We start from the raw sequence: 23,594 nt of genomic DNA on the forward strand, positions 1-23,594 counted from the left end.
ATATATACTGTGTTTGTATTCAACTCAAAAAGAGTTTGTTTTAACAGAGCTGTGCAAAAACACGCTTGTGATCATTTATTAATGGTGTCTGCTACAGCAGCTTAAACCTCGTCGTCTCTCAGCACCGTAGGTATCTGTGGCTATGAGGCTACAGTAGGTTGTAACACTGGGTAAGTTTATAAGTAAGTAAAGTTTATTTACAACAATTAAAGCACAATAAATACCAAAGAGAACCATGTTCAAACAAAAGGAAAATGGTTTAATCTGCTGATTTTTTTCTTAAAAGGTTTTTAACGACTCCACAGAGCTTAAGTGTGAACTGTTTTAAAACCTTGGAGCCAAAGACTGAAAGACTCCGTCCATCTTAGTCTTCAGTCTTACATGAGATACAAATAATAAAAGTTTAGATGAGAAGTGTGGAGACCGACCTTCCAGTGCTCTGTGTGCTGCAGTGATAATCCTGAGCCATCTGTGGGTGGATGAGTGTGAGCGAGATGAAGGACAAAGAAGTGATGTGCGCTAAATGTGTATTAATGTTTGAATTTTAGGTAAGAAAGGGCTCTATATGTGTCAGTTCTGTTTATGCTTACTAAGTACACAGCTGTAGTCAACAAGTATTTTCATGATAAGTCGCTAACCTGAGAAACACTTCATATCAATCAACACTTTCAGCATCTTTTTAAACCAAAGCTCCAAATGTACTAAATAAATAAATAAAGGTGATCAGGTGCTGGTCAGGTGCTGAGTGTTGTCTGTTTACTGCAGATGTGAACTTTGGCTTTCAGGCCAAAGGTTCAACATTAGCTTCATCAGACCAGACTTTGGCTGCCTTCTAGCTTCAGTTGGGTCAGCTCACTAACTACGGACCTTCAGTTGTCCAGATTGGTTCAGCTCTGGGAAGAGTCCTGGTGCTCCCATTTAGGAATGATAGTGGACACTGTGGTCACTGAGACCTTCAAGAACATTTTCTGGACCCTTCCCCGGATATGTCCCTCGAAACAATCCTTCCTCTTCGGCCTGGAGACAGATCCTTAGACTCCATGGAGTGGTTTGTGCTCTGACATGCACTGTCTATGAGATCTTAGGAGTGTGTGTAACACACAGCTAGCTGCTCAGGCTCAGCTGTCACCATCTCCTGCCACGTCCCAGCACACCACTGAAACAGGGCCAGAACAATCAGACAGGTATCATCTGTGGCAGCTAGCACTCCGCTGGCACCAGCCCTGACCGACACACCCGAGCTCGTGTCATGGTAAAGGCTCAAATACTACTCACTGTTCTTTTTATTTCATGCAACAACTTTTTTCCCTTCATCATTACGAGGTACTGAGTGTACAATGTTGAGTTAATGTATTTGAAATAAGGCTGTAAACATGAGTGAAGTGCTGTGAATACCCTGCAGATGCACTGAATCACAGCCTGCAGTGTGTTTAGCCCCCTCCTTGTTATCCAGCCAAAGGTGAGCAGCACAGATCTTATAACTGTGAAAAGGATCGATGAAAAAACTATTAACTGAACTGTGGGAACTGTGGGGGCCGGTGTTGGTGACACTTTCTGTGATACCAAGCACCTCAGTTACAGCACAGCACCAAGTATCTGCACTAAGCGGTTCCTCCGACACACACGGACCTGTCTGAGGGTTTTGCTACATGTGCTACTTTTACAGTGTGGTCCCAACGTCATCCAGCAGCTTTGCAAACTAGAAACTAGCCAATCAACAATGTCAATGTTATTTTCACCGTCAGTGACACAGAGATGAAGGTTTGGCTGAGTTTATTTTGGTGAGAGACCAGCAACATTTAACCACAAGACACATTTAGCATTACAATACTTACATACCCAACAACCAATAAGAACCCATGATTAACATACGTTCAGAGTCCATGCAGGCACAGATTCAAACCCACAACCTGTTTGATGTGAGGTGACAGCACTAATCACCACAGTGATGTGTCACACTGGTGATTACTGGTGACACACTGGTGATTACTCTGAGGCAATAATAATAAAGTCAACCTGCTTTCTGCCATCATAGCAGCCAGCCATACATCTCTATCTGAACTTAATAAATACATAAAATACAACCTGACATATTAACACCCAAAGAAAATGTAGAACCCAGTACAGAATGTGTCAGCTGATCAGCTGGAGTGTTTGCAGGGATAATGCTTCCTGTCAGCATGTTCACATCTGCACAGTACTCACTCGTACAAATGTAGCTTTGGAGACATCCTGTGATAGAAGCTGACTGCATCAGTCTGTATGTCACAAACCACAGTGTGTTAAACATGTTTCAGCCTACCCCCACCAACCAGCCACAGCCTAAGCTGCTCTCCGATGCATCCATCAGAGTATGAGTGTGAATGTTAAAAGCACTTTGGTAGAAGGAGCATAATGAAAGTGTGAATGAGGCGAGTTCAGAGTAGAAAAGCACTACAGAGGAAGCATCCACCCTGTCACATACAGTTTCCTTTCAGGAACACAGAGTGCCTGAACGGTGCTGCTTGTGTATGCACACATTCAAACTAAAGTATCGCTGCTCTGATCACCAGTCAGCCAACACACGTCAGTGCTTACACAACATTTACACATCACACAGGAGGCATTTTGTCAACACACAAAAGGAGTATTTACTGTACATGTCACTGTAACAAAGCAGCCAGCTGAGAATTATTTGCCCATCCCAGAGAGCCAGTTAAGCTTAAATAAAGAAGTCGCTGCTGTGTCTTCATCCTGATCAGCGAGCTGCCTGAAAAGGCTGCCTGGCCGGAAGCTGTCATCACTGCCTGCTGTGAAGGACTGAGGAGCCTGGAGGAGGAAGGAGAAACAGGTCACGGGACATCTGAAGACAAGCACCTGGCAAAAGAGCTGCTCTGAAACAGGAGCCTGACTCTGCTCAGACCTTCAGCAGAGTCAGAGAAGGGCTGCCATCTGAAAGCTCCTAACGTTTTACCACGAAGCAACTTTATGAATGAGGAGAACGGAAGAGAGTCCAGCCCTGGAATTATTTCTGGCCGTGAATGATTCCAACACTGGAAATGTTAAAGATAATACAGTCATATGAAATGTCTGTGAAGGTTCTCAGTCATCCAGGTCATCGTAGTCTAAGGAGCTTGGAAAGAAAAGCGTCTGGACTTCTTTAAGTTGCTTGAAGACGTTTCACCTCTGATCCGAGAAGCTTCTTCAGTTCTAAGGTCAAATGGTGGAGAGTCCCAGATTTAAACCCAGTGGGAGTTTCCCCCCAAAGAGGGACAAAGGACCCCCTGATGATCCTCTACCTAATCACATGAGCCAAGGTGTGAAAGCGGGTGTGGGTCACAATCAGCCAGGGTTTCAGGTGAGCTCATTGTGAAACCTGGCCCCACCCTATCATGTGATTGCCTGAGGTCAGATGGCCCAGGATGTGAGTGGGCGTTAAGGCGTCTGGGAGGGAACTCAAAACTGGATTATAGATGGCAGACAGTTGGTGTCGTAAGCCCCGCCTCTGTTCAAAGATGGTCGCTCACAGTGGACATAGATGGCCTCTTTCACTCATATAGGATTTGTCACATTCTCGAGTTAACATGTTCACGAGATCTTCAGAAACCTTGACCTCTGCCTTTGACCTCTGCCCCTGACCTTGAAGTCGAGCTCACTGAGACTTTTACTACATGCACCTATGGTATTAACCCTTTGAAGCCCACCATAAGACACGTCTACTAGAACTTATCTTTTACATTTTTACATGCTGTAGGTCCATTTTTGGAGCATCTCAGGTTCCTGTACATCAATACAACTGTTAGGTCCCAAATTTGAATCATATGTACTCCTCCATTCAAAACAATCATTGCTCCGGCTTATTTGGTTGGCCTTCTGCCTGGATTTAAAAATAGTTATGGAAACGGGATCACGGGCGCTCCCGTGGGCTTAAAACTTGGGTGTCCACGCTGCCCACAGTGGGCACAGTGATGACATCACCCCTTCACTCTTTCACAGCTCAGTGGTAAAAATGTTTTGGGTGATGTTTTACTCTATTTAACAAACTGGCTGTTATTTCACATGTAGCGCTTGTACTTTAACTTTACTGTAGAGTACTTTAGCTTGTTGGTGGCAGTATTCTGTTGTAACGTGGCTGTTCACCAGCAGAATCCAAACACACACTGATGAACACACTGGTTTGACACTGGTTTGCTTGAACTTAGAAATGCTGGGAAGGCAAAGGGTGTGACACAGGACATTTAGATAAGCACAGTAAAACAGAGACGTAAAGTCATCGTGTGGCTGCTAGTAAATAACACCACAGAGAGGAAATGTCCCAAACAAGAACTCTGACAGACTCTGAACTCACCACCAGCTGCTGAGGAGCTTCAGAGCTTCTGGAAGCTGCCTTGGATTTCTGCACATTTGAGACGCTGAGAGGCAGCAGCCCGAACCTGTCAGACACACAAACAGAGTATTTCCAGTTTGGCCAGTTGAACAGTGCAGTGGTACGTTGGTCACCAGCATCACATTTTTCTGCTATTGGGGAAAACAAGCAAATCTAAACTAGCAGTTGAACCGCTGAAGTCATAATCGTGTAAAACCAGCAGACCAGCTGAAAAGCTGCTTTTGTCAACATCTGTTTCTTTTCCTCTCTGTGTTCATCCTGGTGGTGTTGCTGGCTCTCTGCAGCCCACTATCTGAATGTCAGCACCACCTGCCAAGCCAACAGACCCACAGACATTAGAGATAGGCTTCTGAGGCCTCCCCTGTGCACCACACCTAACTTCTGTCCATAACAGTTATGAACAGTATCAGTGACATACTGCACCAAACACTCCCAACGGCTGTACAGAGACTGACCTGCCCCTGGCCAGATACCATGGGATTAAGGAGGTCCTGAAAATATTCCTTCCATCCCCCAACTATACCCTTAGGTAAATTCAGCAGCTAAGGCCTCACACTCACTACATGTATGAGTCGACACTGCTTCCCCCTGCTGAGTCAGCTGAAGCTTTCCCAGAATCACTCTGAGGCAGACTGATTTTTGTTTCCAAGGACTCACTGAACTCCTACGAGTGAGTCTTTGCTTCAGTTACTACTCAGGCTGTGTTCTGCTTGGCCTGTTAGCGCCCCTCAGCTGCCACCCAACTCTAGGCTAACCAAGCCTGATAGGAATCATTCTTTTTGGTTCCCTTCACAGGGATTACCAGCACAACAGTCACCGATGATGTTGTAGCCTCAGCACCGTCCAGCAGCTTCATCAGAACATAGTCCACTCAGATTCAGTGTCCCCAGCCTCCCTCGGAAAGCTGCCAAAGTACTTCTGCACACAGGAGTTGAAGGTTTTGTGGACCAGGGCCTCTGCCAGGTGCTCCCAGTGCATCCTCACTATACTTTCAGGTGTGCCAGGCCTGTCCACCACCAGCTGGTGAGAAGCTGCCGGATCAACTCCTTTCTTCACCAGAACATATGTTCACAGCCACAGACATGATGACACAACTACAAAACTGATCACTGAACTGTAGCCTAGGGTGCGTTAGTGCCACATGCGCTGACGGACATCTTTATTCTTGAACATGGTGTTCAGTGTGGAACAATTGATGACCACTTGGCTTCAGATCAGGCAGGCCACTCTTCCCAGTCACACCCCTGACTGTCATTGCCCACATGTGCACTGAGGTCTTGTAGTGGGATGATGGAGACACCAGGCGTAGTACCCTCCAGCCCTCCATCCAGTGCATTCAAGAAGGCTAAGTGTTCTGAACTGAATTATTAACTGCACAAACACAAACAACGTTTAAGACCCACTCCCCAACCTGGAGGCAGGGAAGCAGCCTTCCTGTCCAAAGGTAAAAACCCAAATGTACAGGCAGCAAACCGGCAGATACAGGAATACCCTCCTGGCAATTCAAACTGGAACAGGTTCCAGCTCCTCTGCAGGAGACTGGTTCCAGAGCCCAAGCTGTGCATTAAGGTGAGCACAATGAAATCTAACTGGTATCGCTCAACCTCACGCACTGGCTCAGGCTCTTTCCTCACCAGAGAGCTTCCATGTCCTGATATGCAGCATCAATAGCTGAGGATCAGGCTGCCCTGGCCTCTGCTCCACACAGCTTACAACAGAGCCTTCGGCCATGTTTATTCTCACCGTGTCGCCTATGTCACGTGACGATCCCATCTTATTGATCATTAAAGAGATGAAAGTGAAACTATACCATCAGATTTTACTTACCGATTACTTTCTTTTTCATTTAGTAACTATTAGTAACTAAATTCTGACCTGATCTGGCTGCTGGCTAGCGGCAGTATGTTGTAAGGATCCTGGGAGTTCAAACTGCTGCTTCGCAAAGCAAACTGCTTCTCTGAGCCTGTCAGGAGCCCCAGCAGGACCTGGAGGAAAAACAAAAAGACTCCTTATAAACTAACAAGGAAATAATTAGGACAGCATTAGATGAGTGGCTCATAGGATCCATTCAGACAGCAAACACAACATAGAAGACATGTTCACTGACTTTGGACAATAATCTTCAGAAGTACATCAGGAGATATCATGACACTGTATAGTAGGGCTGTGCGATAAGACATTTATCATCCTGACAACCATATAAATCACAAAAATGTAATATTTTCTGTAAATTCTGTGAATCTCGAGCAACTCGACTTGCGTGAAGCTTTTCCAGCTGGGCGTCCTTTACCTGGAGTCGAGTGTTTTAACTGATGCATGAAACGATACATTTTTAGACAAAAGTTGTAACGGCCACCATTTTCTTTCAAAGTTTGAGTCAAAGGTTTATATTTTAGCACCTGACGGCTCGTTTTTTGCTTCTCATCCGTAAACTCTCTGCATACTCTTGCACATGATTCAGTTTATTTTGAAAAGTACCTCCTGATCTACAGCCACCCCCAAAGACCCTAAAGCACCACAGGTTATGCGCTCTGCTCTATGTTTTACAAATCAAAAATCTGTGACTTACTGTTAATGTAAGAAGTCAAAATGAACAATAAGTCTTCTTCATAGTGGTGTGACACACTCTAAAAGAGGCAGGGAATCACTGACTACAGGTCTATATGATACTTGCCATGTGTTTCTTAAAGACATTCACTGGCTGTTGCCTTATGTTTTTGATCTGTCTGGACTGGGGAAGCAAATGTTTTAATTCACCTGATGGCACAAAGGAACATTCAAAAGGCTAGCTGTAAGAGCTATGTGGTCATTGTAACTGTTTGGATGTGACGATGGATGTGTTCATGTGCCACTCGGTTCCTTTGCAGAGTCTTCCATGCACTTGTGTACTTGCAGTGACTCAGGCTAAGTGTCTGTCTTTGTATACACTACCAGTGAAAGTGTGGACACACCTTCTCATTTAATGGTTTGTCTTTATTTTTACTTCTTTCTACATTGTAGATACAAACTGAAGACATCAAATATATGAAGCAGCATATATGGAATTATGTAACAAAGAAAAAAAAGATAAATAAATAGAAAAATGTTTTATATTTTAGAGTAGCCATCCTTTGCTTTGTTGACAGCTCTGCAAACCCTCAGCCTGCTCTCAGTGAGCTTCATGATGTCGTCACCTGACATGGTTTCACCTCACAGGTGTGCCTGTCAGGGTTCATTGGTGGCATTTGTTGCCTTCTTAATGGAGTTGGGACCATCAGTTGTGTTGTGCAGAAGTCAGGCTGGTACACAGCTGACAGCCCTCTTGATGCATTCTCAATCATCCAGGTAAGTAAATCTCCAAAGGTTGACTCTGTTCATCTGGACATTTTCAGTGGGAGAAACGTTTCATCACTTATCCAAGTGACTTCTTCAGTCTTAGCTGACTGCAGGTTTCCCCAATCTTATAAACAGTACATTTGCATAATGACTGAAACCAGCCCACTGAAGGAACAATGGGCTGGCAGGTCAGCTGCAGTCAACCTGTAGTGTGACGAAACGTGACAAAACGTTTCTCCCACTGAAAACGTCTAGATGAGCAGAGTCAACCTTTGAAGACAACTGTTAGAATTCATATTATGGAAAGAAGCAATCAGCTAAGTAAAGAGAAACAACAGCCCATCATTACTTTACGAACTGAAGCTCAGTCAGTCCAGAACATTGCTAAAACTCTGAATGTGTCTCCAAGTGCTGTCACAAAAACTATCAAGTACTGATAGTTGATGATGAAACTGTCTCACATGAGGACCAGCCCAGGAAAGCAAGACCAAGAGTCATCTATGCTGCTGAGGATACATTCATCCCATTACTCTCAGAAATCCTGCTGGCCTCCACAGTCACCTGACCTAAACCCAGTGGAGATGGTTTGGGATGAGATGGAGCGCAGAGTGAAGGCAAAAGGACCAACAAGTGCTCAGCATCTCTGGGAACTCCTTTAAACGCCTTCGATGCTTGTTCCCTCCTGGAGAACACGGCGGGTCTGAGCCCGCGCTGGAACAATAGCGCAGGTCAGGATGGCTGCTGTGTTTGCTTCGGATTACTCCTCACCCCCTACCCAACCCTGTGGCTTGTCACGTGCTCCATAATGTTGTGCTGTGGACATTTATGTGCTCTCTGTGCAGAGGAGTTTTTTTGTTTCCTGTTCTCATGCTGTCCTCCCATAGGAGCCCAGCATGAGTAGAGGTCTCTTTTTTTCCTCTTGTACTTTCCCATTGTAGTGTACATTTCAGTGTTTTTCTGTAATGCTACCAATCTCCGACCTGTATCCCCATGTGATGTCTGTGTTGTGTGTGTAAGGTCGGGGGGGGGGGGGGGGGGGGGGGGGGGGTGTCCCATTTCACTGCAGGGCAACCTGCATGTGGTGAATAAAGCTTTGATTGATTGATTGATTGAAGACTGTTGGAAACCATTTCAGGAGACGACCTCATGAAGCTCATGGAGAGAACGTCAAGAGTGAGCAAAGCAGGAATCAAAGCAAAGGGGGCTGTTAGGAAGAATCTGAGTCACTTTTTTGTTTAATACATAATTTCATGTTGTGTTCATTCATAGTTTTGATGCCTTCAGTGAGAATCTACAATGGAAATAGTAGAAAAACCATTAAATGAGAATGTGTGTCTTTTAATGTATGTGTCCCATATGAAATGTGTTGTCCAAATGAACTGACTGTTACAAAAATAGCATTGTTTATCTTTGACTCATTTAAGCATAGCTGGAAGTACCAAGGTCCTTTGAGACAGGCGGTTGAGGCTGGCGTTCAGGTGAGGTGTAAACACGTCCAGGTCAAAGGGGTCAATGAAGCTCTCCAGCCAATCACAGGTTTCATGGAATCTGTAAGACATACAGCACAATGTTTGCAGTTATTTCACACTCCACTGTCAATAAATGGAAATGGATTCTTTCTAATCTTACTGACCACCAAAGGCTTCACATTACAAAGTGCTTTACTGATTCATACAGCACATGACTGTAGGGTCAAGCCATATCTGTGGGTCTGCTGCTGTGATGGTGTTTCTAGATTTGCATTAGCATGTTGCCCTTACAGCTCGCTGGGAGACAATCAGCTTGTTCTTTGCGTTAGACCTGGGTCCAGTTTTCAGCTTGCTGTCACAGAGTGGACAGAGTGGCTATGTTCATTCCTCAAAAGCTGTACACTGCTGCTATGTTTATTCTTCTCCCACTGAAACTCAGGCATTTGCTGTGCACAGGTACACAACTGTTTCTGTCTGCTCAACGTGGAGATACAACTAATTAATTATTTGTGTAACTGAAACAAGTGACCAGAAACTGTGCTTTGATCATTACATTTAAGAATAATGTGATTAAACTAACATGTTACACATAAGAAATCAACAGGCTGTAATGCACTACTTTTTGGACTCATGACTCCAACAGTAAAGAGGACACGCTGTCCTTCCACACTACGTGCCATGGGGCTGTGTCCAGAGTCAGGGGGCTGTGTCTAGAGTCAGGGGGCTGTGTCCAGAGTCAGGGGGCTGTGTCTAATGTCAGGGGGCTGTGTCCAAAGTCAGGGGGCTGTGTCCAAAGTCAGGGGGCTGTGTCTAGAGTCAGGGGGCTGTGTCCAGAGTCAGGGGGCTGTGTCCAGAGTCAGGGGGCTGTGTCTAAAGTCAGGGGGCTGTGTCCAGAGTCAGGGGGCTGTGTCCAGAGTCAGGGGGCTGTGTCTAAAGTCAGGGGGCTGTGTCCAGAGTCAGGGGGCTGTGTCCAGAGTCAGGGGGCTGTGTCTAAAGTCAGGGGGCTGTGTCCAGAGTCAGGGGGCTGTGTCCAGAGTCAGGGGGCTGTGTCTAAAGTCAGGGGGCTGTGTCCAAAGTCAGGGGGCTGTGTCTAAAGTCAGGGGGCTGCATTTGAAGGCTGATTACGTCACAGTGAGGCGCAAAAGGATGTGTGCATTCCAATAGTCTATTTTCCTTAGGAAGTATCAGTGTGGTGGCCATAGTAACACTGTTCCAGTTCTGCAAATACTAAGGATAGAGCTTCAGTGCTTCCTTCATTGCTTTCTTCCACAATGCATACACAGGATACACAATAAAAGGAGAAAATCCCGTCCCATACACCACAGAAGTAGTGATACCATCTGGCAGCACAAATGAACCAGCTACCAGTGGATGAGCCACACCCAGATTGGCTCACATATGGATCCTGGAATAGCCTGGAATATCTAGCTCTGTACCCGGATCAACAGGACCACAACAACCTTCATCGGGAATTTGATGGGGATGTGGCGAACAACACTAGAGGCCAACTTCAAGCCAACAGTACAAGACACTATCAACTGTGGGATTTACCAAGGAGATGCTCTGTCCCCACTGCTGTTCTGCACAGGCCTGAACCCCCTCAGCCAGATCATATTGGTAGACAGAACTGAGGGAATTGCACTACCACAGAATATCTGCAGGGGGTCTGGCAAGTCCTGAGAGGTCAGCTGAAAGGGAAAAACAAGTCCTGGGGAATCAGCACTTACACCCAGCCGGTCATCAGATGAGCTACATTAGCAGGGCTCGCAAAACAGCTAGTCCAATTCCCAGGGCTAGCGATTTTTCCAGTCGGGCTAACAAAATCCATCTTAGCCCTGCCCGTCGGGCTATCATAGGAAGGAAAAATATACGTCAATGCTTTGGCATTCTTTCGAAAATGTAGCTGAGTAATTATGTCATTGGCATCAATGAGCCACTGTCAATATGTGACATATTGAAATCGCGTTTGAATTTGCGCTTGTTTTTTGCTTTCACTTTCACTTTGCAATCACAAAATGATTTTCTCTATTTCAAAACAGAGAGTTTAACACGCTGTTCATCATGTCTGTAGCTGTCACGGTTACTAGGCAACAGCAGTAGTATGTCATAGGCTAGACCTACCAATTTAACAGCCACTCACGTCGAAGGATTCAGTCCCTGATTCTGGACACAACCATATGAACCTGTGAACACCTCTGACACATGCTGCACTACACAGTATTACAGGGTTACAGTTTCCAAGCTTCCTCGGGTGTTTGCAGACTATGCACAAACAGCCCATGACACATATTTTAGATGCGAATTGATACCTTGGGTCTTGCTGTGGTCGGGAGTTCTTCAGTTCTTCCAGTCTGCTCCCCAGTGTAGCGCTCAGGTAGCGAAGGTCAAACAGGAACTGCAGGGCTCTGTTCTGAGTCATGGGGAATACAGCATCCTGAAGGAGAAGGGAGGCAGAACCAAAGAGAATACATTTAAAGTGCTAACCACGCCCTTATGCTTCTGTGCTCCTTTGTCATCAGATCAGTTTCTTACTGCCATCGTTTTGACAGTTGCATTGAAAAAATACACTAATGAGTCATAACTTTATGACCACCTGCCTAATATTGTGTAGTTCCCCTTTTTCGCTGCCTTGTGCTCCAGTAGACCCCTGAAGGTGTGCTTTGGCACAAAGATGTTACCAAGAGATTCTCTCTCACAGAGGCTGGACGGGACTGAGATCTAAGGAATCTGGAGGTCCAGGCAAACACCTCAAAGTTATATTGTTTTCCTCAAACCATTCCTGAACCATTCCTGCTTTGTGGGATGTTGCAGGACCCAGCAGGACATTACCTAAAGGATTATACTGCATCTGCAAGCTTGCCACGCAAACACCCGACCAGCCACGTCATGTTAGCCTGGTCTGATAAATCATGTTTTCTCTATCTTCCTCCACTGCACCGTGGTCCAGTTCGGCGGTGGATGGGTCAGCATGGGCACCCTGACAGATCTGCAGCCCCAATAAAAACAAAGTTGCTATCAGAACAAGCATTACACTTTTGGCAATGTGAGCTACAGAGCTCGTCTGTTTGATCAGACCACGCTCTCCATGTGCATCAGTGAGCCTTGGCCCTGTCACTAGTGACAGCCATCACTATCTGGACTATGTCTGCCCATTTTCCTGCTAAAACACCAACTTTGAGGACAAAACGTTGACTTGCTCCCTAACATATCACACCCAGTAAAAGACGCCATGATGAAGAGATGGTCAGTGATATTCACTTCACCTGTCAGTGGTCATGTGTTATGCCTGACTGGTGAACAGGCCTATAGGGAACGATTCTGATATCACGTTGGACCTCTGATCTCTTCAATTCAAATAAGGTTTCTTTTAGTGCATTAACGCGTTAATACGGCATTAACGGGGTGTTAACGCCGAGTAACCCCTCACACGGACTAATCTGCATTAACTCGTTAACGGGGATTTGCCAATTATGACGCGTTAACCCGGTAACGCTGACAGCTCTGGTTTAATTCTGTCATAAAACTTCCTACTGCCTTTTTTTCTATTGACAACATTAAAGAAATTATAATGGTATATTCAAAATATCACATTATAGTTTGCATTGCAATGCCAGGTTGACCCTAGAATTAGGGCTGGGCCATATCATACCGTTCACGGTAATACCGGTATAATGTCGGGCAACAATAAGAAAATGAAACATAGCGATAGAATATGGGTAAAACGCGCATGCGCAGTGTCTTTGTTTTCATACGCACATGGCGGAGAATGAGAAGGGCGAAAGCGGATCGTTGAATGAAACAGATGAACCTGAACTGGTTTGTAAAAATGCTGCAACTTCAGTGGTGTGGAACTGGTTTAGCTTTCGTCTGTCAGATACACAACAAAGCACTATTTTTGGTAGCGCATGCTAGCGGGCCGTTGTTATTACCGTGTTGTTTGGAAAATACGGCACACTTAAAATCCTTTTCTGAAAATCGACAGTGCCCCTTATAATCCCGTGTGCCTTATGTATGAACTCTGGTTGTGTTTACTGACCTCGAAACGATTTTATGTGCTACACGGCGCTCGAAAATCTGTCAAATGTTTCAGTACGACTTTGCTAAGCTACGAAGCCGCACCGCTTGATGGATTGTCGGAGCATTACGGCTATCGTAGGCAGGAGCCTCGCAGAGTGATACGTGCTGTGCTTCAACATAATATTACCGTATTGTGTGTGTATAACCTCTTTTTAAGTTTTGTGGATATTATACATGGTTATGCTGAGGATATGTCGGCCAGTTTCCACTGGAAATGCCTTTTGGTTAAACTGTCAGCAAAGAATTTGCATTTGCACTGTTACATTTTTATATAACTTTAATGCACATAAAAAACAGCTGCTTGTTTAAGTGAAAATACATTGATTTCTTTTTTTTGCACTAATAAAGTTGTGGAGTTGTAAAGTATTTTGTCTAGTGTCAATTATATCGTCAGTTATATCGTTATCACAAATTTTCAGATGTATATCGTGATAAATAGTTTTGGTCATATCGCCCTGCCTAGCACTGAATGTGCCATTTTTACTCCAAACCTCTTAAATCCTTTGATGCTCGTGTTCATGTCTGACCAAGCATGAACACGAGCAGAGCACGTTGTCAAATCAGACATCACTCTGTACACGTGATAGTAGGTTTATTCATGTTCATGCTGCAAAACACACTACGTTAGACTGACTGTGTTACTGCATGAAAGAACTCTGCAGTTCAAAGCAGGACAAACAGGTTAGTTTGCTGTGATGGATTTAAAGTAACGAACAGTGTGTGACTGATGATCACGGTCAGAGTTAAGCAGAGATGATTTAGACGTTAAGCTCATGATGCTGAGATCCATTCACTGAATTCACTCCAACTTGATACCAGCTAGTATAAAGACAGCATGAGCAGTATACCAACCAGCTGCTTCTGTAAATCTACAAAGAGCCGTAAACCTCAGATCAGCTGATCACAGCCTGACCACTAAGAAAATAGAGCCCACAGCAGAAACCTGTGTGAGCTCTCTTTCCCCACGCTGAGTCATTGAGGGTAATCTCAGGGTTCCATGTGCTGATCCCACTTTAAGCCCTTCCCTCCTCATTTCCCTGATTCGGAGGAAAGTCACCCTCTCAGCGTACGTACCAGAAAACAGAGCTTACATTTAATTGTCCTTTTTCCCCACTCAGGCTCTACTTAACCAAGCTGAGTACATTTATTACAATTTAACTTTTGACTAAAAGTTTGTTTTCCAATCTATTAATATTACACTGTTATTGAACTGATGCAGCACAGGGTTCAGTTAATAATCCAACCTTAGAACTATCAACCAGACAGGTCCCAGTAGGGCAGTTACCGTGCTGCTGGTCTGTTGTGTCAGGCTGTGGTAATGGTGCAGGACTTCAGTCAAACAGGTGTGCAGAAGCTCCTGGAGGGTGGAGCGAGGAAGGGCGTGGCCTCCCACCCTGTTTATTTCCACACATAGCTGGAACAGCAGGGACTGCACAAACCACGTTGGCTACAGAAGACACCAGAAACAAAAGGTTGCCGTCAGACCTCGGGATGGATTCTGGACTCTGTCCTTCCAGTTTGCATCAGATGTCCTTCTGACCTGTACTGGAAGACGGATTTTGGATGTAACGCTGCTTCCAGACTCAGCCTCTTCCTGGATTTCCAGATCCTCCCAGTTAGTTGCTGTAGCTAAGATGGTGCCCGCAGACTCAGCATGAAGCACCGTGCCAAACTTCTCCAACAGCCCCTGAAACACAGACACGAGCAGGTCTTCAGACAATACCAGAGGAATCAAAATCCAAGTCACAGCTGTAGATTTTTGACCCCTCACACATACTGTCTGATGAAACTGTTCAAGCTAAAACATTAGCAAACAGACAGGTTTCCACAGCCAACAGTAACATGATCACTGGTTTAGTCAGTCTCCCTCCACCCATGTTCTCAACAGTTCAGTTAGATAATACACTTTCACTCAACCTTTATCAACCAATGATTATACCAGTTTAACCACAGATGCAGCTGAATGTGTCCACAGCTGGACATTAGAGCCAAGCTTACTGCTGCTCTGCTGAACGCTATGTGACCTGCTGACTCAAATACTCAACTTGCTGCAGAAGCTACAAAGATGATCATTACTGTTGTTTGCATAAAGAACAAAGCTGTGATTCTACTGCTCTCTGTATCAGATTTCTACAAACCTCACCATAACAGACATTAACACACGTCAAATTTACATGTACACTTGTGACTGTGTCTGACTTTAGAAAGAGCGGCGCTCCAGATGCGGTAGGCCTCCATACTGCAGCCAAGAAGCTCCTCCTTCAGCGCCTCCCACTTGTCCTGGGAAGGCCTGACCTCTGCAGTGGCTTTGCCCAGCTTCTTGCCTTGCCTGGGGGTCCCTTTGGCTGTGCTGTCAAAACCACACTGCTTTCCCAGGATGCAATGCTTCAGGTTGGGGCACAGTTTGCCCATAGACTGGCACAGCCTGGCCATGAATAGAACTGAACTGAGACAGATGGGCCTGGAGTCTGGCGAGACTGCAGCCAGCTGTGATCGGATGAAGGACAGAATGTGGTGAACACAGGCCAAACAGCCGTCACGCAGCGCCTCCTCCACTGCCGAGGAGTCGATGAAGCGATTAAATGAGGATGATGATGGCTTATCAGCAGATCCAGAGGAAGGGACAGCGGCCAAAGTGGAGTCAGAGCCTGCAAAGCACGACACATTAACAACTGTCAGTATTTTCAATATTTCAATGTTCCAATAGAGGCCATTTGTATATTTATACAATCCAAAGAGTATAAAACCCTCAAATTTAGCTCCAAACGTTTCTGTGATTTTCAGCACTGCATCAGATTTGAGTTCAAAGAAGATGTGACTGAAATGCAGACAAATGTACTCCATCAGTCCTTCCAAGTACTTCAGTTTCAGACATTCAAAAGGAATTGGATAGTTGACATCACCCAGTTTCATGGTCAGGTGATGTCACTTCCTGTTTTTCCATGAGAAATGAAAAAATCTAGAGTTGGTTCCAAAAGACAAAACTTCAGCAAAGATAAAAGCCTGAACTTTTCACTGGTCTTTCTCAATATTACATTAAATCAGGATCTGCAGTTTGGAATAAATACACCACCATAAATCTATCAGCTGAAATACAAGGAAATACGAAACCCCCACAACACTCCCAGTGGACCTACCTACATCCTGGGAGGGAAGGTAGTGCTGGAGATCGTCCAGTCTGGCTTTCAGCTTTGCATCAATGGAAGAGCAGAAGTTCTGAACACAAGGTGTGAGCGCCTGAGTCTTCATGGCCAGGCCACTCCTATGCTGCTGCTGGCCCCGCTGGCTCACACTGAACCAGCCTGCGTCATTCAGCAGGTCCCCTGGAGACTCCAACCACAAGAAGGAGGAGACATCTACCTCATACTGGGCCCCATGGCTGCTGTGGGTACCTGAAGACGAATGGACGCTCTGGCTCTGCAGATCCCTGACAGCTGATGTAAGGAGCTGGATAGATAGCACTGAGATGGCTTCAGTTTCCTCTTTAGTGATGACCTTGAAGAGTCGAAAGAAACAATAAAAATGCTACAATAAATACATGTTTATCCCCCATCATTAGAAAGTGTACAGACTAAGTGGGCCCCGAAAATGAACCTATAAAGCTGCTTGAAGATAGAAGAACAGCAACCTGCAGCCGCTGGAGGAAAAGCTGCTGCAAGATGTCCTCCCAGACGGTTAGGGGGTGCTCCAGCAGACGCTGACAGACGGTGTTCCAGTGCTGACTGATGGAGTCTGCTGACAGAAGGTCCCAAACAGCATCTCTGATGGCTGCCAGCCCCTTCAGGCTCTTGACGTAGACCAAAAGGCTACCAACACCATGGCAGATGTCCTCCTTACAGCTAGGAAACAACGACATTTGGAGAGACTGGAAATGATATTGGCACTGTAGCCATTGTAGCACATTAGCAGTAACTCTTATGAAACACCTGCACATATCAGTCCCTTCACTGTTTATAACATCAAGGTGACCTTTGCAAACAGGCTAGAAATAACCATGACAGGAAAAAGCACCATCTGAATAATAATGATAACAATAATAATAAGAAGAAGTAGTAAATAAATAGATTTGCCAGTCGTGAGCACATGTGACATGGTGGTGGGAGTGAGACGCTCTGCTGAGCTTCTCGCGCTCACAGCTGCTCCCTCTAAATCATCTTTGTGTTGTTTGTTCCGTCTTTGGTCTGAACTTCATGCACTTCTAGCTCAAGCTTCATGTGTTCCTCTTTGTTGTCCTGCAGTATAAGACATGATTGGACCACAGACACTGGTCTTCATTGTGTCCCACAGCAGTCGAGGTGCACACATCTGCAGTGGATCGAATGTAAGTCAGCAGTTCTTAAACTCTCCTACACGGCTGCTGAGCACCACCTGCCCAACCCCTCACTAGTATTTCACTGCTGCCTGGACATCAGTCATCACACCCGTCACAGATACATCCAGTTTTCATGTCGACGACTCCAAACCAGCAAACTTCATCTGGTCTTCCACTCGTCATCCCCCAAACTAAATTAAACTAAATTAAACTAAAATGAAGATCAAACTGTCCTAGACAGCCTGGCCAAGGTCAAAACAGCCACGCCGACGTCAGTGTTGGATTAGTTAACATCTGCTCTTACAAACAGAGGTCTTCTTCGTGATCTGTTTGCTCATCATGACATGTGAGTGCGTGCGTGTGTTTGTCTTTTACTGACAAGTGGCAACAGCTTAATGAGTTTACCCAGCAAAGTAAATCGACTCCTCAAAGGTCGGTTTAGTTTGGGCTGTCAGCTCCGAGCAGCCGTGACGAGGGCAAAGTCTTGTATGTGTCTCAGTTTCCCAGCAGTACGTCATCGCCAGCAGCAGTCTAACATCTGCAGTTCTCAAGACATCATTTTCAATAATAGTAACAATGATACTGCCCAGTATCACAACCTTACATTTTCAACACGGCTGAGCAGATAATGATCCTGTATTATGAAGACTGAAGAGAAGGAGATCCCCCCTAACCACATTAAACACTAACTCTCCTGCTCCTCGTGTCTAAACCTAAACCTTTGTCCTTGAGCCAACGATCATGACTGTGTTCATGGCTCCACCGTCACTGGTCCCCAGGTGGATGGCCCACAGTCATCTCCGGACATGTTTAAGGCCACTGCAGCGGTGTGTAAGTGACCGAGGATAAAATGCAGTGCGTTGGCTCCCTCTGCTGCTCAGGGAAGAAGTCTGCAAGGCTGTGCTGGATCACGTATGCTACCCCCCGAGGACTACTGCCGCCACTTCTGTGAGCTAGACTCAGACTCGGGGTGATCGCTCCCTTCTATCACCTCAAAGTGATCGCCAAGTGGCTCTCACTCCTGACAGCACAGAGGCAGAGCTGGAATACTACTATTAGCACATTTTTCTATGCAAACAACACTGAAACTGAAATAAAGGAAACAGCAGGTATGAAGAAGATATTCAGTGCCCTTACGTATCGATCCACTGTTGAAGAGTGTCTTGCAGGTGCTCCCTCTGGATTGGCTGAGCCAGGGTGCGAAGGACAGGTTGAAACTCTGAGATGGACGCAGGCAGATACTTTAACCAGCTGCCTGTACTCACATCTTCCTGCAACACCCTTCTCTCCTTAGCTGAGGACAAAGATGGGGAGCATTGGAAAAAGGAGGGCTGTTAGTTTCTGAGGCTGAGGAAAAGTTCCTGCTCAGTGAGCTCATCAGACTGCAGACTGAAGTCAGTGTTTCAGAGTAGACAGGCGCGGTGCTCTTCTAGTCTTACTGCACACTTACAGCAGCTCAGACTACATGCACAATACATTCATACAGTGTTGTATTCAGCAAGCCATCTACATTACATGCACAGGCAGTTTAGAGTCAGCTGTTCCTGTGAGGCACAGGGAGACATCCATATGCACACAATGGCCATGCTCAACCAGGAGATTAAAGCCAACAAAGTTCTTGCTCTGAAGCAAAGCTTATTCAAAATTCCCACAAGTGAAGGGTCGAAACCTAAACACAAAGACCCGTGACGTGTCCTGCCTCAGCTGTTTACCTGCAGGACTCGTAGACGTGACGTTGTCCAGGACAGAGAAGAGCATGCCACAGCTCAAAGCTTCATCCCCTGGCCTGGGGCTGCCCTCTGGGGGGAGGTAGAAGATGGCATAGGCCTGAAACAGAGTGGTGATCAGCAGCTCCACAAGGCTGCACACCTGGGACTTGATCCCTGCACCTGCAGAAAAGATCAGGTTTATGGACTAACAGAAGTCTCAAAGTCTTTTTCTTTATCACATAAAACATTTGTCATAGCACGCTTTACAGCAGAAGGAAACTATAGAGAATACCATGCTGCGGCTGGTTCAGCAGCTGATGTATGGATGATTTCCGGGCCAACAAGAAGTCAGCCAGAGCCTGCCGAGGAGAGCTGTCTTCAAGCAGCATGATGGACACCAAGGCTTCAGCGATGGCCTGGTCCGACACTGCACGGCCCCTCAGCAGAGACCTGCTGTCCAGCAGAATGGCTGCCCTGCAAGAAGACGCTTACGTCTCAGCTGGGTCTACTACAAATGGACTATTTTAGTTTTGAGCCACGGAGTTTCGATTTCAAGTTTCCGTTAAGCAGGAATTGTGACACAAACCTGAAGTGTTCGGTGGTGGCAACCTGGCGGATTAGGATGGGAAATCGGACAAGGACGGAGCTGTAGAGGCCTGCTGTGGTGGCCTCCAGCTGCAGCAGATGGTGCAGGTGGCAGCACATCAGGTAGAGCTGCGTGGCTTGGAGGTACTGAGACGCCTCCATGGCACTCCAAATCCGCTCCGGGATCTCCAAAAGCAGCTTGATCTGGGAGGCCATGGTGTAGAACTTTACCTGCCACGGTGTCTGGCTCTGCAACAGGACACACAGACGCGTCTCCATCACAATGTTATCAGCTTCAAACAGTTGCTGTAAAAGCAGTTTGTGCACATGTAAAAGTGTTCTGTTCTCTTAACTCAGGAGAAGCTTTAGAAGGAAACAGACGCAGTTTAGACGTCATTTGAACCAAGTGTTGAACTTTGGACTGATGAATTCAGTTTCCAATGTTAAATATTTAAAATTGTAGTAAAGCCTTTTCTCCAGAGCGTCCTGAGCAGCTGCGTCACTGTCTGCATGGTAACTGCGCCGCATCGCAATACAGTGGACAGTGAGAACAGCTGGGAAGATCATTGGAGCCGCTCTTCCCTCCATCACAGACACTTATCGCACCGGCAAAGCCACCAGCATCGTGGAGGACCCCACACACCCCACAGACACACACTCTTCACCCTGCTGCCTTCCAGGCCCTCACTGCCACACTACAAAATAGTTTCTTCCCCCCAGGTCATCAGACTCCTGAACACTCAGTGACTGGGCTGACACACACACACACACACACACACACACACACACACACACACACCAGGTCACTTCTGCACTGTTGTGTGTCTGCATCGTTCTGTTCTGCCTGATGTTGCGCTGTCTTTGCACACTTGCACGTTGTGCAGTGTTGTGTTGCTTGTCTGTTGCATGTCGCAGCAGGTGTTGGAGCTGTGTGGGCTCACTGAACAGGTTGGAATGACAGTAAAGCCACGTGACACCTAAGTACTACATACTGCTTTGTGTTCAGCAGCTCCGAGCATGCCCTAGCCTCACCTTTACTGAGCAGCTACGAGTGTGTAACGTCTGCGCTGCCGCGTTTGTAGGTGAGGTTACGGTAGATTTTCATGAAGTTGTAAAGTACTACTAAGGCGCATGCGTTGACACACGGGTTGTGTTTGGCTCACCTCCACTCTGCAGCTGGCCACGCTGGCTTTGCCCTGCTTCAGCCTGTGGCAGTACTGCTGCATGTCCTGGATGGACTGCACGACGCTCTCCGAACACTGCTTCATCTCTCCGATCGTGTCGGCGGCGTCGATCAGGTCCCGGTACCGCTCGCCTACCATCTGCCTCAGCTCCTCCCTCTTCTGCTCGATCTCCCCGCGGACTTTGCGTTCGATTCCGCGGATCTCCTCAGTATTATAGCACTCAAAGAGAAGCGCTGGGTCGCTGATCTCCGACACCCGGAGAGAAAGCGCGGAGTCCTGGGCCATCGTAGATCCACAACAACATCAACCGAGACTCGAATCCGGAAACCAAGGGAAGACACTTCCTGTCTCCACGTAAGCGACAACAACGGAACTGGTCACGCTGCTGTCATTTCCGTGGGCGTCGCTGTCGTTGTCCCGTGAACCGAGTCCGCTCATCTTATGTGTGTGTGCGCATTATGAATTTAACACACAGGATCATTTTATATAAGCCATTTATACGTAATCAGATATCACTGGTCATCACTGTGTGACACTTAAAACACACTAATGACTTTTTAACAGCTGCTTTATAATATTTCGATTTGATTTCTTATTGTGTAACTTTGACTGTGTATGTACAGACTTTACATTAGCTCAGTGCAGCAGCTGTGCTCTCAAACTCATTTAAAGTCCACAAACAGGAACGTTTGAAAGCTTTTAAATACAAGAGTCAGCAGGCAGAGTGCAGCAGTGTGCGCACACCATCGTAGAAAAAGCAAACAAATAAACAACAACACCAATGGCGACTCTATGTACAGGTAAACACATGACCTCCACCTGTGAAATAAACACAACGGCCTGTTTTCTGCAAACTGCATGAATGACTTCTGTATGATGTGTGGTGATGTTTGAAGATGCTGCTGTCAGCATACAATCAGTCAGTCAATCAATCAATCAATCAATCTTTATTGACAGACTTTACGTCCATAGTTTAAAAAAACAACAACACAACATACAAATCTTAATAAAAAATATAAAATATTTGTAAAGATATAAAACCATAATAAAAACCATTGCTTGTAAGATGACCATAAGGGGGCAGTATATAGCGCTGTGATCAAAGCCGCTTTAACTGAACAGAAGCTGAACATTTGTCTGCACAGAGCTTCCTGTCTGTATCATCATTGAAGGGTCTCTCTTTATTTGGATACAGAAATCTACGGTGGCCCTGAGAGGCCAAATGGACTGCAACTTCAGAAAACACTTGCAAAAAGAAAAATGCTGCAAAAAGAAAAACACCTGCAAAAAGAAAAACACTTGCAAAAAGAAAAATGCTGCAAAAAGAAAAACACCTGCAAAAAGAAAAACACCTGCAAAATGAAAAACACTTGCAAAAAGAAAAATACGGTGGCCCCTAGAGGCAAAGCACTTGCAAACTCCAAAACACTTGCAAACTCCAAAACACAACGGAAGTGCTCCAGGACGCTAGGGGCAGTGTTGAGCTTTTGTTAGCTAGTAACTACACAAGCCATGAAGTACCGGATTTGGGCTGTAGGCCGCATTTTAAGGCCGATTACGTCACAGTGACACGACGAAGGCTGTCCTAATTCAAAGGCTGCTCCAACTGCGGCCCTCAAATGCGGTCCTTAATTTCCCTGAATTTTAAGGATGGGTCGGTGAAGCCTTCATCGCCTAACATACCCCAGATTTCATAGTGCGGCGGTGGTGTGGATAATTTTGCCGAAAAAACGGCGGAAGCGGAGCGGCCGAAGAGTAAACTTTCAGAAGTAAGTACTGAATATTATGTCACTTATTTATGCGCAAATATTTTTATAATGAAGATCATTAAAACATTACTGTTGGCCACATTTTGGGAAAGTTATGTGACATTAGCTTGGTTTTAAAGCCTTTACTTAAAAATATTAGTCGACCTTAGTCTTACAGAGAATGTGATGATTTTATGGATAATTAAAGTCAGTCATATATCCACAAACACAACAAGCTGAAAGTCAGTGATGCTGCTCGGTTTGCAGTCCTGAATATCACGGCACAAGCAGGATTCACTGCACTGTTAATGTTAGCTATGTTATATTGCTGCCTCTGTTCGGTGGTGTCGAGCCAAACGGACTTTAACGTGTGTTTGAACGAGCTGACGGTTCACTCGTTAAGCTGAAAGAAAGATGCTTTAATCACAGGAGTCACACATGTGTCCACTGTACCATCTGGGAACTCTTCTTGTTTAGCACTCGTAATAACACAAACACTAAATCCTCCTTCTCTTGTGCTGTTTTGTAGCAGTGTATACACCTGAGACTGTCACCTGTCTGTCTGTCCTGCACTCTCTCTCTGTTTCTTTCTCTCTGATTGTGGAATAAAAGTATGAACATGTATTTATAAGTTACACTTGTGTTTGAATCCTGCAGCTTATCACACATTTGATTTCCATGTGTGACGACTGCAAGTGTCCAGAATGAGGACAGACTGAGGGACCCACTGCTGCACATCATCTGTGAGGCTTTGCACCCCTGATGATCCACCAGGACAAACTCAGCAGTGTGTGAGGAAGAGGAAGAGCCAGCAGCAGCTGACAGATGG

The 23,594-nt window shown here is 45.7% G+C and overlaps 1 protein-coding gene across 1 annotated transcript; it reads right to left on the minus strand.

Annotated features, from left to right (window-relative positions):
• Positions 1-8: 8 nt before the first annotated feature.
• cog1 (component of oligomeric golgi complex 1) lies at positions 9-21,394 on the minus strand. Its single transcript, XM_063471041.1, has 15 exons — positions 20,997-21,394; positions 19,835-20,082; positions 19,541-19,722; positions 19,252-19,428; positions 18,677-18,833; positions 16,856-17,066; positions 16,365-16,722; positions 15,427-15,875; positions 14,768-14,914; positions 14,513-14,674; positions 11,460-11,584; positions 9,121-9,229; positions 6,242-6,351; positions 4,328-4,412; positions 9-2,808 (listed from the first exon to the last, which is right to left on the minus strand). The coding sequence occupies exons 1-15, from the start codon at positions 21,300-21,302 to the stop codon at positions 2,671-2,673; spliced, it is 2,964 nt and encodes a 987-aa protein (XP_063327111.1). The 5' UTR covers positions 21,303-21,394; the 3' UTR covers positions 9-2,670.
• Positions 21,395-23,594: the final 2,200 nt, after the last annotated feature.

Source organism: Pelmatolapia mariae, linkage group LG4 (assembly GCF_036321145.2).
Source record: "Pelmatolapia mariae isolate MD_Pm_ZW linkage group LG4, Pm_UMD_F_2, whole genome shotgun sequence".
Taxonomy (NCBI): domain Eukaryota; kingdom Metazoa; phylum Chordata; class Actinopteri; order Cichliformes; family Cichlidae; genus Pelmatolapia; species Pelmatolapia mariae.